Source organism: Hibiscus syriacus, unplaced genomic scaffold, assembly GCF_006381635.1.
Source record: "Hibiscus syriacus cultivar Baekdansim isolate YM2019G1 unplaced genomic scaffold, ASM638163v2 tig00111954_pilon, whole genome shotgun sequence".
Taxonomy (NCBI): Eukaryota; Viridiplantae; Streptophyta; class Magnoliopsida; order Malvales; family Malvaceae; genus Hibiscus; species Hibiscus syriacus.
Window position 1 is genome coordinate 1,469,494 of NW_024063221.1, and position 15,651 is coordinate 1,485,144.

Sequence of the window (15,651 nt, forward strand, 5' to 3'; positions counted from 1 at the left end):
GTCCAAACAGTGTCATAATGTCTGAATCCCCACATTGGAAGAGAATGTCGCTATGGATCAACCAAGGAGCTCTCCATGCGATGTCCTGGTTCTGAAGATGTGTGAAGACTTTCATCCACTTTTCTTTTAAGGTGCCTTCGTGCCACTTCAGAGTGATGAATTCCCCCAAAGGTGAATAAGTAGTGTTGAATCTGTGGTAGGCAATCTTGATAGTTTTCCAGAAATGGTTGTGAATCCAGACTTGGAGAAGCTGAGCACACCCTATGAACATTTCTCCGCCAGTCTTTCTGCAGTGGTTGAGAGAGCGGAAGGTCTCAGCTAAGATTACCAGTGCTGGATTTACTCTCCTCGGGAGATGCTCAAACAATTCCACCACGGCTGCATCAATGTATCCCAAACTCTTTGGGAATATAATCAAACCATACAGACCCAGGGCGAAGAGATATATTATTTTCCATTCATCCGGATGGTTCTTCATCAGTTGCTTGATATGAAGCCAAGCAATTCCTTCCCCTCTTTCTTTATGTCGAGCCCGGTCATTTACCCATTTTTCATCAACTCCCGCAACCTTGGCCAGTCCATTCTTGAAATGCAAACTTTTGATGTGTTTGATATAGGCCCTCTCCAGTCTGATGCATTCATAGTGCAGTAGTGTAGTATATTTTTCGATTGTGGACACCATGTCCTCCTGGTTAAAGGTTAAACAATTGTACCCGGTTCCAGAATTGAACCAAGGCTCTGATTAAGGGCTCATCAGTCTTGACATAAAGTAAGAGCACAATATCATCGTACCGCTGACTGAACTTCTGTTTTCGGTCATTCTTCCAACTGTCTCAGATGTCCCGAAGCTCTTGTACATAATTCTGCTTTAGGCTAATTGAGGTGTAGCTAACCAGTTATGATACATAGCTTCCTTGTAGACTGTCTCCCTTCTCTTTATGAGTCTTCTCGGACCATAGTCGTACCTCGGCGTTTTTTATCTCTTGCATTACAACCCCTTTATCCATTAATTTAGATTATTTGTGTGTAACAAATACCTTTTAATGGATCAATAACCTCTTTTTATGATGCAAATGCTAGAAAGACAAATACGAAAGCACAAAGTTAGTAAGATAAAAAATATAAATGATGAAAGAGAAGTAAAAAGGCAAACAAACAACATGGTTAGGGTAAAAATATCCTAGGTTTTGAAATGGGGTTTCAGGCTAGGCTCTAATTCTCTGTCGTCTCCCGGTTTAGGTTCTAAAAAAAGGTACCCGAGTTCTCCTTGTTGGTGCCCCCTTGGGCTTGCCAAACCCTTAGTCCTAAGCCCATTACAAGCTTGTATAGACTAAGTTAAACTCGAGAGGATACATTCCCTTATGTCTGTGCGGTGAATAATTCACACGAAAACATAAGGTATATGAATCCCGAAGGCTACTTGCTAGGCCTGTGTGGAGAATAAATTCTCACGAAGGTGTCTCTTTCACCCCCCCCAATTAAAAACAGGTTCAAATCTCGGGTTTAGAGCCTTAGGTGAAAAATAAATTTCTCAAACTGAAATCATTGAGAGAAATCGTCAGTACAACTATTTATTCGAAAATATAATCAAAAGTAAGTAATAAGGATCGAAACGTTACCTTAAAATTTAAACTTACCCTTTTCATTAAAAAGACAACTGGAAATTACCTTAGCCTGACTCACTTACTTGTCCCCAGCAGAGTCGCCAAGCTATCGGAACCGTCTTTCGGGTGGACCCCGAAATTGGGCTACGACTTGAATGAAATGGTTTGGAACCGCCACCGATCATTTATTTTAAAGACGAATAGGTTGATCGGATACCTTTATTTCTTACCTGGTCTACATCTTACCAAAGATATGTCGGATTCGGGAGTCAGTTACAGTCAAGGAATTGTTAGCACCCTTGAACTGCCCTTTCGGAACTACGTAGTTTCCAGTTGTCTTTAATTAAGAAAATTGCAAGTTTAATTAAAAAGGTAAAAATTGATCTGAATTACTTACCTCTGATAGATTTGAACAAAGACCCTTAAAAAGATAGCGATGTTAGATTTATAGTGAAGTATAGAGTCGAATTAAGATAAAAGTATGTAAATATGAAAATAATAAACAAAACAGAAAAGAAAAATAATAAAGTAAGTAGAAATAAAAATAAAACAAAATAAATAAAATGGTAACATGAGTAAAAATATAACAAAACAAAAAAAAAGAATAAAAATAAAAAAAGAATAAAACAAGAATAAAAACAAAGAAAAACAAATAGAAGAAAAACAGTAAAAAAGAATAAAAATAATATATATATAATAAGATTTGGTATTTAAAAAAATAAGAAAGATAATAAAGATATATATACATAGAAATATTATGTAAAAACAAATAAATATATATACATATATAAATAAACATTAGAAAAAAATTAAAAATAGAAATATATATAAGTAGAATAAAAAGAAAATAATAATAGTAATAATAATAATAATAATAGTACAAATAAAAAGAAATAATATAATATATATAAATAATAATGTATAAACAAAATATTAACAAAATAATAATAAAATAAAATAATAAATAATAAACATAATAAATATAATAAAATATAAAATATAATAATAATAATAATAATAATAATAATAATAAAAAGGATTAAATTGAAAGGAAAATAAAATTTAAGGTCAATTTTAAAAGAAATTTGGGGTTAAATTGAATTAAAAGGGGGACAATTAAAGCTTTAAAAATGGGGAGACCAAAATTATAATTCCCCCTTTTGTTTAAAAACACACGGGTCAGGGTGGATGGGTAGGGTCGCGGGTCACCCATCGGGTTGGGTATAAAGCCTAACTCTCACAAACATATCTTCAATTTTCCATTTGATCCAAAATGGATCAAAACCCTCCCCCTAAAATTCTTTGGTCTGTTCTTCAAGAACGAAGAAAAACCACCATGAAACCAGTTTTCGGTAGCCCGTCGCCTCACCGGCCTGTCACTCATCGGCGGGAAAAAATATTCTTTTTTCCCTCGCTTTTCTTTCGGTTTTGCTTGTATTTCGTAAGAATTTTTTCTTGTAATTTTTGTGTATTTCGAATGAAATTTCCGTGTAACCAAAATGTGTTGATTACAAGTCTATTTATAATCTATACGTATCCTATTTTTAGTCTTAGTTGTAGAGTCCTAATCAAACTAAAATTTGTTGTTTGCATGCATGTTGGTTGCTTGGAGTCTCATACACCCACGATTGTTGTTTGTTTCCGAGAAGAATGGGGGAGAGGCGTGCGGCTATGCTTGCGGCACTGGGGTGAGAAACGACTGGAAGAAAAGTGGGTTAGGGTTTCAAAACCCTAACCTATCCAGATCCGAGCCAGTTCGGTCGCGGGTGCCAACTTGGTTCGGGCTGCTCCATTGGTCCGTGGGGTCACGTGTTGGCTTCTGTTGGGCCACTTGGTTAGCTCGCATTTGGGTTGCAATCTGTGTAACGAGTTTGGGCCGAACATTAGGCCTGCCACATGTAATCAAACAATAATAAATATAAATAAATATATTATATAATATAATTTATAATGTAAATACATTATATAACATAATAATAGTTGAGGATGAAATTAGGTTTCTTCAATTACCACTTGATAAGAGAATCTTTAATGTTTGTGCTTCATTTGTCTCGACATTCACCATTTCAAAAATTATGGTTTATTTTATGTTCAAACTTCCCCATGAATTTTCCATGCACGTTCTTCATTTGGTTTCATTTTCTGCTTCTAGAATATTGCATTTTGAAAGTATATTTGGAAGGGGTTTGCAATTATTCATAAAATAAGATAACATCAATTAAATTTCCATGTTTAGTAAGTTTAAATATAAATTGTATGTACTAATACATAAATAAAATCATTTTTATCTTTAATTTTCTTTTAATAAATATAATTTTTTTATTTAAATTTAACTTCAAGATCTAATTTGATATTCAAATTTTTTATCCAATAAGATATATGAACTTAATTTTAATATTCAATTTGATATATGCTTTTTTGGTCCAATTAGTTAATTGACCATAGTATTTTAGTTCATATATCAATTAGATTTAAAAAGTTATATTCAAATACATAATTAAATAAAAAAAATTGTAAATACCAAGTAATATATGTGAGTTGTAATGTTTTCGGCGTCAGAAAGATATTGAGGGAGAAGGTGTGTTGCAGTATAGTATGAGGTTGAAGGATGAGATGTGTTGTGAGGCTCGTAATCGTATTCCGAATTCGAATCATTTTAAATTTAAATTATTTTAACTTTATATTAATTTTGAGTTTAGAATAATTTATTTAATAAAATAAAAAATAACGAGCCTCCCATAAGAAAAGGAGAATGTAAGAAATAAAATTTGGCTTTGATTTTTAATTTTTTTTTCATTCGTCTCAAAGATTAAAAGGATCGTCATTTACACGACTTCAAATCCTTCTTATCATCTTCAACATAAAGACCAACTTATCTTCAAAGTTTTCATCGGAGCATCATTTTCTGATACTCGATCCCGACGCCTAAACAGGTCTTGTCTTCTTATTCGGAGTCCGATTCCATATTAGTAGTTCCCATTGCCTTCAATCCTCTTGGTCTCTGCAAACGTTACATTTTAACCGCTTCAAGTTCAGATAAAAACGCCTACTGAATTCCAAAAAGCTTATGCATGTTTAAAATATGAGTGTCGAACTTAAGACTCAATATTTAAATTAATCGTTAACGAATTTGAACAACTATATATATGTATGATATTGATATCGTACATAGATTCGAATTAGATCAGAGAAAAAACTAGAAGAAACAATAATAATGATTTCAGCGAAAGTAGAATTTTACTTATTTTGATACCTTCTTTGTCATCTTCTTCTCCCTGACCTCGTATCGTTCGAGGGTTAAATCGCATAGCCACGCCCCCGGGCTTACCAGCTGTACAAAAATTATTTCGGAATTAGAATGTTTAAGGCTTAAATATAAATGTTAAACAATGGTTTACGTATTTCTTATCCAAAAACAACGACGCATAGATGATCACATCAACAAAACTTAAACCATGAATTCTAAAATCACTATAAGACGCTACAATAATTTAGAAAACCTGTAAAAAGATCAAACTCAAGCGGGAACCATTTTAAGGATAAGATCATATCAGGTTTCGTTAAGGGTGAAAAATAATATTATTGCTATAATATAATTTACTTTTATATAATTAGAGATAATTGTTATAATATCTCTATATTTTTAATTATGTTTCTATTTTACCTAATGAATATATATATATCTATGTCGAATCGAATCTAGTCCAGGTTTTATCCTAAAAATCAGATCAAAATCAAGATCAGATAAAGCTTTCTTAAACTTGGATTGAGCCAAATAGAATGATAAGTGTATGATTTATATAATAAAGTGGAGTTCAAGTGAGTCAAAAACTCAACCCAACTCATGATCATCCCTAATCCAAAGCTCGACCCAAAAAATTGAAGGTTTTCAACGTCTCATCTTAAACATTAGGTGATGTTCCATTCGGTAGATACTAAGAAAATAAAATTATAAATAAACATTATCTTTAAATATATAAAGAGGAACATTATAGTCGGAATCTAGATATGATCAAATTGGGGATATTTTTAAATTTAAATCCACCTCCGCCCCAACTGTGATTTTCCTTCACAAAACCCGCACCGACATCCTCAAAATCCAAATTTAAGAAAACGAAATTATAAAATTAAAGCAGATCAAAACTCGTAAAATTCATGTATTTTCAACAGTGTTGCCTTCACCTAAATTATGCGTGATCCACTAGTCTTGAAAAGAAAAAGGGAAAAAAAGAATAACATTTAGTGTTGTGTTTTTTATGCATCACAACGTGGTCCACCCCTGGAAGACAATTATTCAACCATGGCGCAAAAAGTAAACCCTACAGTAACAGCATATTCACAGAAATGCCCTCCCAGATAACGATGGGTCGACCAATGACTGCTAACTAGTGTGCCCTACTTTGTCCTTTGCTTTTCACTTACAAAATTAATAATAATTATCATAACCCGAATATAACTACCCTTTTTTTTCTTTTTTTTAATTAACCGTGTTGTGTGGTCCAGTTTTAATTTACTTTTTCATATTCTATTAGAAAAAAATCCATATTATCGTCTGTAAGAATGACAACTGTTCGGCTTAGATCATATTTGACGTTGACCTAAAACCCAATTCTAGAATTATATTCCTTACCCAATACCTTATTTAATTGGGGCTTAAGAAAATTTCACTCAGTCTTCAAATTGACTCCATTCTAATTTAATTTCTTTTATTTGATAAAATAAAAATCTAGATAAAAAAATTATTGTAACAATTATTCCTAATAATATTTTTCATTTTCTTTTATTTTGATACAACCTTATTTCCACAAAGTTCACTCGGTTCAAATTACTATTTAGTAGGCGTGCATTGCCAAATACATCATAGTATACACAACACAAGCAAACCATTATGGGGTCACAGCCTTTCCAGTCAGATTCTAATCCAATCATTGTTGACACGTATACACTACTGTAAAAGGTTTTCTATTTGACGTGAAATTCACGGGTAGTTCTCCCCTGCTGTAAGTCTAAGTTTTGTACGTCGTCTACATGATTTTCCCCATATATAGAAAGTGAATCTTATTTTCAAACCGAAATCTGCTCTAATCTAATAACTAATTATTCAATTCGAGTTAAATTTAAAACAGAACTTCCGATTCAATTCAAGGAAGAGTGAGAGAGCTTACGTTGAGAGTTCGTTGAATGAATTTCGCTCGTTTTTGGGTCTCTGTGGCAGTTTAGATCCTTTGATGGCCATGAAATCCTCTTCCTTCTCTTTATTCGTCAAAGCGATCACGAATTTCGGCGGCCAAACGATGGGCGGAGCAGCTGCCTCGCCGCTTCCTGAAGATGATCCTCCCTTTTTGCTGTCGTGAGCCATCTCAGAAGACGCCGCTGATTTGCTTTGGTGGTGCTTGTTATCATGGTTGTTGTGGCTGCTTCGCTGCTGGTGATGGTGGTTATTGTTATAGTTGTTACCACCCACTCTCTTATCGTGCGCACCCCTATCTGGCGAAGCGAAGCCTCTTACAGCTGTTCCGTTGCTTTGGCCTCTCATAGCACTGGAGTTCTCAGAGTTTCTGGAAAAACCATTAACATAAAAAATTCACATATATGAATACAGAGACAAAAAGCATCATAAAAATAAAAAAATGGAAAAAACAAAGAAATAAACTACAGTAAATTTTTGGAAAAATAAAAAAGGATTAAATTGTAAATAAATTTACGAATATAACCTTATAGTGATCAAGAATTCTAGATCGGTTGGTGAAAGTTTGGCTTTCTTAAAGGGCGAGACTTTGAGATTGGTTTTAAACAAGTGTTTGTTAAAAGGAACTCAGGTGAATTTATGGCCGTTGGATTAAAGCCAATTCTTTTCCTTTTTTTTTTGCCTACATGGTGAGATATGGATTGGTATTAGAAAGTGGGACCATATTCCCAAATCTAGTTTCTGATCGGACGGCTTAAAGAGGGTTTGGGGGATCATAACATACTATTTGTAGGTAACTGTATTTTCATGGACGATGTTTTCCAATGAGTCCACGGATGCTCGGGTTTAGGATCAGGTGTGGTAAGGTGTAGAGACAGAAAACAATACTAACAATTTGTCAAATGTCTCGAGCAGGACAAAGAACAATCGAGAAAACGATAATAACTAATACTAAAAAAACAAAATATATTAATAAATTACCAACGCTGGAAATGAGCATCAAAGAGTAATAACTATCAATTCTAAGCAAAACCCACCTTTAATCTATTATCATAAATCTTTAATTAATATACATGATGAGATATGATCCGCTAATAAAAAAATAATTGTATAAAATTAATTAATTAAAATATAAATATAAATATAAATATAAATATTAGATGAATCTAAACAAAAGATTTTTAAACTTTGAGCATATACATTATTTTTTATTTAATTTTTTATAAATAATAATTTATTCTAATTTAGCATCACTCATTTATTTACATTTATCTAAGGTTATAGTTTCATATAGAATTTATAAATTTTACATAATATTAACTAGGGATGGGCTTGAATCGAGTTAGATTTTAAACCCCCAACTTGATCTAACACTTGTTCACCTGTTATCTGATCCGAATTTAGGAACCCAATTCGAATTTCGATCCGATTTTAAGGTTAAACCTTCTACTCGATCAGATCTGATTCGACACAATATGTAATTTTATTTTTGTTAGATAAAATAAGAAATTAAATGAAAAAACATATTGAAAGGAATATTATCACAATGATCTAAATATATAAAGGTCTAGTATATTATTCCTTGGTAGGGTAAAGTAAAATTTATCCTAAATCCGATTTACTCAATTTTTACCCTTCAAAAACTCCGACTTAAACCCTAATTTAAAAAACTGAATCTTATATGGTCGAAACTTGTCAAGCTCGAATCAAATGTCCATCCCTAGTATACATATCCTAATAATAATAATCTAAATGATACAGCACCATATTTGTTTCCCGATTATGTTTTAACTTTAAAATCTAGGAAAGATCAAAGATTCAAAGAAGAAAACCAAGGAAATCTTTGCAAAAATCCTAGGATTTCCTATATTTGTATCTAGAGGAATATGTATGTTCACTAGACTAGCATGAGCAACCTGGTTTCAGTCGTATCTACCAAAAATCAACAAAACCCGTAAAACCAGAAGAGGCGCCATTCTCATAACTCACCATGAGTTTTTATTCCTTTTCTCCAGAACCATACACTGACGCCCACCTGACCAAATTGGAGAGTGCACAAATATATATGAGCCTATTGAAAATAATTCAGCCCTGAATATGCATCAAATCATACAATGATGAAATGTTAGAATAGCAAATCTGTGGCTGAAATTTATTTTTTTTATACAAAAGAAAGACCCATTATATGCATTCACCAACTAGTCGACAGGCCCATCTGGAAAAATATCTAAAATTATAAATTTAAGAAATACAAAATTAAATCATTAATAAAAAAGTACCCTGATCCGTCTAATTATGATGCCCTAAAAAATTGAATATACTTAAGATCAGGAATGACAATTAAGTCGAACACAAATAAAAAACAAATAACGATGTAATTTAACTTCATTTTTGATATTATAAAATAAAATAATCAAATTTATTAATATTCTTATATAATTTATTTAATTTTTTAAAAAAAATATACGTAAAATAAATAATATAAAATTCTTGTACAAATTTTGATTTAGGTATTTGATTACATATTAAAAACATAGATTACATAAGAAGTATAACTCCTCATTATATAACCAATAACTAATTGATATAGTAAAATGAGACATTAGATTCTTAAACAAAGTCAAAGTTTAACTCTTACATTTACAAATAGAGTACGCTGGTACAGGAAGATTGTTCTCATATTAGAATTCTACAATATCTAATTCAAATTAATTAATTATAGATCGAATATCGATGATTATAAAAATATATACTTAAAGCGTATATATAAAATATAATGAAGAGATATAATTTTAAGAAAGTTTTACTTTAAAAATTCCTTAATTACGAGAGATCAATATAAATCCATGGAATGGCTCAGTTTCATCGTCCCCCGATTGAGAAGGTTTTCCTTTAGAACCGATTGAGAAGGTTTTCCTTTAGAATTCACCTAGAAAACTTTATATATATATAGGATTCAGTTTTTTAATTAATATACGGTCTGTATAAAATATTATTTATTTAAAGATAACTTTAAATCATTTGATAGTGAATATTCATATTTTCAGTATTTCTAAAACTCAAACTTAAACATCAAAAAATAACAATTCTTTTTAATTAAGTTATTTGTGTAAAAATTAATTTTGTATTGATTAAAGATTATAAATAAAATAAAATTAATAATTAAGATTAAATTAAAATAGAAGGATTTTAACATAAAAAGTGAAATTAAGAATAATAATATTCTAAAATATATCATAAAATAATTATTTAGAGAAATGGCAAAGAAAATAGTATCATTTCTCTAAATAGTTTTGATAATATTAATCTAATTCCTACGTAAATTGGGGAAAAGGTTATTTAAAGAATTTCAGGCAAACAAGTTAAGTGGGTCTGAGAATGCAAAAACCTAACGCAGAAACGCGGGGTGGGGGGTGGTAAAAACAGACATCAAAGAACAACCAATCAAAACGGAGCGTATGATACACGCGCCCGACACCCATTTAGAGAAGTGTAAAAACTTAAATTTCACACAGTACCTGAGATGCGCTGAGGTGGAGGAGCCTGAGGGAAGCAGGCCGTGACGGATGTTAAATATCCGTTCCCGTGATTATTATTGCTAGGCTGATTTGAAGAGTCATTGTCGGCCCTCACGACTCGGCGGTCGACTCGAACCGTGGTTCGATTAACCGGTCCAGACTGGTCGTCTTTGACCTGCATCTTCATACACCTGAGACGCTTCCGATTTCCCCACTGCAAAACGAAAGCAGAAGACGACGCCGTTTGCTTGGCCGGATCCGAGCTGGATCTTAACAAGCCGCCGTGGACTCCTGCTCCGGCGGCTCTATCTCTGCTGTAGTTAGTGCTATTAACGATACCATTGTTATTATTGCTCCTTAGTGAGTCCTTCTCCATCCTTTCGTGTACACCTGTCCCATCATGAAAGTGAAAATCGAGAATTATAAATATAATTTTGGAAAAAAGCTTTTGATTCAATTTCAGAAATAAAGTGGAAGCGCCGATTTGGATAAGAAAAGGAAGAATTTGGATGTCACTTCTGTTAAAACATTCACGCAATTTCAAGCAACAGTTGCCGTAGATGATCACCGGAATAGTGACGTCTAGGAATTTTCACGGAAAATTTTCAGGAAAAAATTAACACCGATGAAAAGTTGAAGATTACTTTAAGGAAGATTTTAAAATGGTGGAAACAGAGTGAGCGAAGATGTCTTTAGTCGTAGTTGTAATTTTCTCTTGGTTTCCCGGTTACCAAACGGGAAGTCATTGGCTACGCAGAAACGAGAAGAAAATTAACAGAATACGGGGAGCATGTCAGCAAAAGAAGAAAACCTTTTTCAGTGGAGATTTGGGCAAGCGAAAATAAAAAACCAAACAAAGATTTCAATAAAGAAGATAAAAATCTTAGCGGAACATATCAAGTTCTTCTTAAAATAGTTTGAAAATACCCATTGACCGATTATGAAGAAACTTGTGATTCAAATTCTGAGAAAACGAAAACAAAAAACAACACTTCCAAGGTGAAATTGAAATCTGAGAACAAGGAATCCCAATGCTCTCCAAAGAGATGTAGCATTCTCGGGAAAACATCAACTCTGTCAACAAAACTCCGATTTTCAATCAAATCCAAGCTTGAGAAAACCCTTTGGTAGAACACTGAGTTTTCTGAAAAGACTGAGAAGAAGAAACAATAACAAAAGCTTGGCGTGTATCAATGGCGAGTCAATTTATATTGAGGTGGATTTAGAATCGGTATTCAGATAGTCAGATTCCTGATCTATCTCATACCTGAAATCACTCAGCCTTAGCCGTTACAACTTTGCTTCAGTCTTATGGTTATGAACACAAATTTACTTTGGATTTCAACAAAATAATGACATTTACAGCCTATTCTCCGGGCTCTCTTGTGATACAGGATTCTAATCCTTTGAATATGTCAGCAATTGATCTGCCTATCTGCAGACGAATTCAGTCCAAATTTCTCCAGAAAACAGCTCTGTAATCTTCCAAATGTATCTGCCAAACACAATTCAAACAAAATTATTTCTAGAGAAGAATCGAACATGGCAGTAACTCAAAATCTCTTGAGCTTCGTTCACAGGCTTCGTTTCTTACGGATTCTCAAAAACTTCAACATAAAACAAAAGAAATCTTCACAATTAGTTTCCAGAACCAGCAAAAACTTTCCTCCAACCACTTCGATTGCATCTGCAGAAAGAAGAAGAAATAAATTATCCATTGGAAATAGACAACGAGAATTCATCAGAACAAATCAAAATAGAAACACAATCGCTGCTCTCAAATCAAACACACCAAACAATTCCTCAAATTCTCGTCTCCTCCGTCTCTCTTTGTTTCGCTCGGCTTTAGATCCTCAACATTTATTTATAAACTAACATCAGCTTTTAATTTTTTTCTTTATTTTTTCCCTCAGGAATTCTGTTTGGTTCACGATAAAGAAGAAGAAGAAGAAAGTAGAAGCAAATTAGCAAAGACAAAGAAGAAGAAATAGAAATTAAACAAAGAAATCATAAAAACGAAATGCTCTCTCTCCCTTCCGAATACCCCAATCTTTATACGTCTTTCTCACCCTCCGTTACACCACCAAAGTTGTCATCACCGAGATATCCAAACCGCTCATCATTAATCCAACGCCTCTTATCGCATACCCTAAATTTGAACCGTTAACTCCGTCTATCTTACGATTCTCGTTACGGGATTGTCTTGCGTCAAACTCTACAGGAAATCCTTGTATTATGTAGTTTTCCAAATTCGATCCAATTATAGTAAGGGTGAAGTAGACTATAATGTTACTGAATTATGTTAAATGATCATTTCGTTTATTAAACTTTTAAAAGTTACAAAATACTCATTACGTTTAACAAATGATCATAAAATTCTCATTAAATTTTATCAAATTGTTATAAAATATTTATTGAAATTATCAGATATTTACAATTATTATAATGTTGCAATGTTAATTTTATAATGATTTGATATATTCAATATATATTTAATAATTTTAAAATTTTAGCACTAAATTTATTATTTAAGCATAATTTAATTACCTCTAATATACTTTACCTTTATTATAATTTGATAGAAATTTTCAATTTTACAAAAATTATATTTGTGTCATTTCATCATAAGATTAAAAGTATATGCCTAATTTTATAAAATGGTTATTAATTTATCGAATGGTTATAAAATTATCTTTAGATTTAATGAAATTGCTATAAGATATTTATTAAATTTATCAGTTTTTATAATTATTATAATATTAAAATACTTATTTTATATTAATTTGATAAATTTAATAATTATTTTATAATTTAAAAATGCTAATAAAAAGTAATTTCTTAAACATAATTCAGTGACCTTTAATATATTTTACCTTTATTATAACTTGAAAAAAGGTTTTCAATTTTACAAGAAAAAGCAATATTTGTATGTCGTTTCATCATGATATATAAGGTAGATGACTAATTATGTGATAAAGATAATATAAAAATGTTAATATCAATAAAGAAAACACACATTTTAAAAAAGAAATGATTAGATCCATCAAAGATGCGTTATACAAGGACCTTCTATGAAATTTGACCAATCCTTGGGCCTTTCTACTCTTCAACTTTAAGTCACGGCGTTAATAGATATAGCGGAATCTTCAAACAACGCATGAATAATTATTTTATTAGTTTTCCTAATATTATATTTTTCACAACCTTTTTTGTTCTATATTAATTCTGTCGCTGCCGGGTGAGGTGGTGCTTAGCACAACTGCGCAACAAGTTGACTATGGTTAGTTATGAAAACCCTGGTTAACTAACCATGGTTAAATGTATAACGGGTCCCTCCGACCCGAATGTCTCAACTTTACTTACTCTTGTAGGACAGGACAATTTAGTAAGTATTGGCTGACTTCTAAATCAAAGGTGTGTTTAGTTAGAAGAATGTGATATTCATATGAGAATAGAATCTATATTTTTATGTTTGGTTGGTCGGGAATGTCATTCCCGATAATCTTACATTATTAATAGTAAATTTTTTTGGATATATTACTGGGAATGTCATTACCTCCATTTCTTTAGGTATTGTTGTATTATCGACGTTTTGGATTAAAATGCCCTTAAATTATTTTTCTTCAAAAATATTCTTATTCTATCATTGAAAAATAAAATTTCTACGAATGTTAAATTACAAATTTATCCTTAAAATATTTTAGATTTACAAAAAAATCTATAATTAAAATTTTATATGAAGTTCATGGGTTAAAATAAAATTTTACCCTTTCATTAAATCTTTTTATATTTTTAATTTTGTAAAAAGTTATAAATTTTATGAATTTAATTTTTTTAAAAAATATATAAATTTTCTAATTTATTAAAAAATAAATATATAATAAGGATAATTTGATTAAATATAAATTCTAATAATATTTTATTTCTAACTAAACACAGCAATCTTATATTCTTGTTAAACTAACCAAACACAAAATATAATATTTTCAGTAATCTTATTTTTTGATAATCTTACCTTTCGTGAATCAAATTTAACCAAGGAGGTAATTGCGCTTTCCCGACTTTACTTCTGAAATTTGTGACCATCTCTGACATTGGTTCACTTAACAATGTAGCAGGAGATAGTAATTTCAGCAATTTGATTTACGGATATGAGTTTAGAATCCATACTTTGATTTTATTGTATTCGTTTTTTTAAGAAAAAGCGTTAGACATTTTTAAAATATAGGATTAATTTTAAATTTAAAGTAAAAGTAAAAGAAATTGATATGACTCATGATAATACTCCCTATAAAATTATCTCTTATTTTTATAATAATGATAATATTTTGTATAAAATTATATATAATTATGTAACATCCATTAAGAGTCTGTTTGTTTAGTTATAATTGATTTTTTTAAAAATGAATTATTGAAATTAAAATTATTGGAACTGAAAAATGAATTACTAGAATTTGAATTTTGGAAAATGAATTACATTTCTGGAAAATGTTTTCTGAAAAATATTTTCCGTAAAATGAATTACATTTTTCTGAAAAACATCTAGAAAACTTTTTATGATGCTTGAAAGATATTATTTAAACATTTTTTTCCACTAGTTGAAGAGTTTTTTAAAAATTATTTATTACAAATATTAAATATAATAAATAATTATTTATCATAAAACTTAATATTATTATTTTAAAATATTAAAATAATTTATTTATTATTAAATATTATTTTTATAATTTTATTAATAAAAATATTAATTTTTTTTATATTTTAGTGAAATAAAATTATAAATTATATTAATTATTTATTAAAGTAATAGTGTTATATTATATTTAAAAATATTAATTAGTATATTTTAAATATCTTTATTAAAATATTATTTAAATATATAAATAATATTATTCATTATTAAATATATAAAATTTTTATTATATATTATTAAAATAAAAATATAATATCTTATATTATTATAATATAATTGATTATTTTATATAATATTAAAAATATAATATTATATTATTATAAATCTTAATAAATAAATAAATAATATTTTGATGAAAATGATATTAAAATATTTTATTAATATTAAATTCATAAAATAAAATTATTTTGAGTATTTATTCTTTGAAGTGAAAAGTTCAGAAAATAACTTACGGAAAATGAATCCGTAAGTCATTTTATATAAAACACAAAATAAATTCTGTTACTAGGAAAATTAATTACATTCCGGAAAACCAATTACGTGAAACAACCACGGGAAAATATTTTCCGGAAAACGAATTATGTGAAACAAACACGGAAAAATATTTTCCGAAAAACGAATTACGTGAAATAAACACGGGAATTCGGG

At 30.3% G+C, this 15,651-nt stretch overlaps 1 protein-coding gene and 1 pseudogene across 1 annotated transcript; both read right to left on the reverse strand.

Annotated features, from left to right (window-relative positions):
* Positions 1 to 4,357: 4,357 nt before the first annotated feature.
* Positions 4,358 to 7,419, reverse strand: LOC120173530 (annotated as a pseudogene).
* Positions 7,420 to 8,848: 1,429 nt separating this feature from the next.
* On the reverse strand, positions 8,849 to 12,316 carry LOC120173531. The gene is made up of 5 exons (XM_039180666.1): positions 12,103 to 12,316; positions 11,905 to 11,997; positions 11,578 to 11,805; positions 10,311 to 10,700; positions 8,849 to 8,883 (listed from the first exon to the last, which is right to left on the reverse strand). The coding sequence occupies exons 4-5, from the start codon at positions 10,684 to 10,686 to the stop codon at positions 8,864 to 8,866; spliced, it is 396 nt and encodes a 131-aa protein (XP_039036597.1). The 5' UTR covers positions 10,687 to 10,700; positions 11,578 to 11,805; positions 11,905 to 11,997; positions 12,103 to 12,316; the 3' UTR covers positions 8,849 to 8,863.
* Positions 12,317 to 15,651: the final 3,335 nt, after the last annotated feature.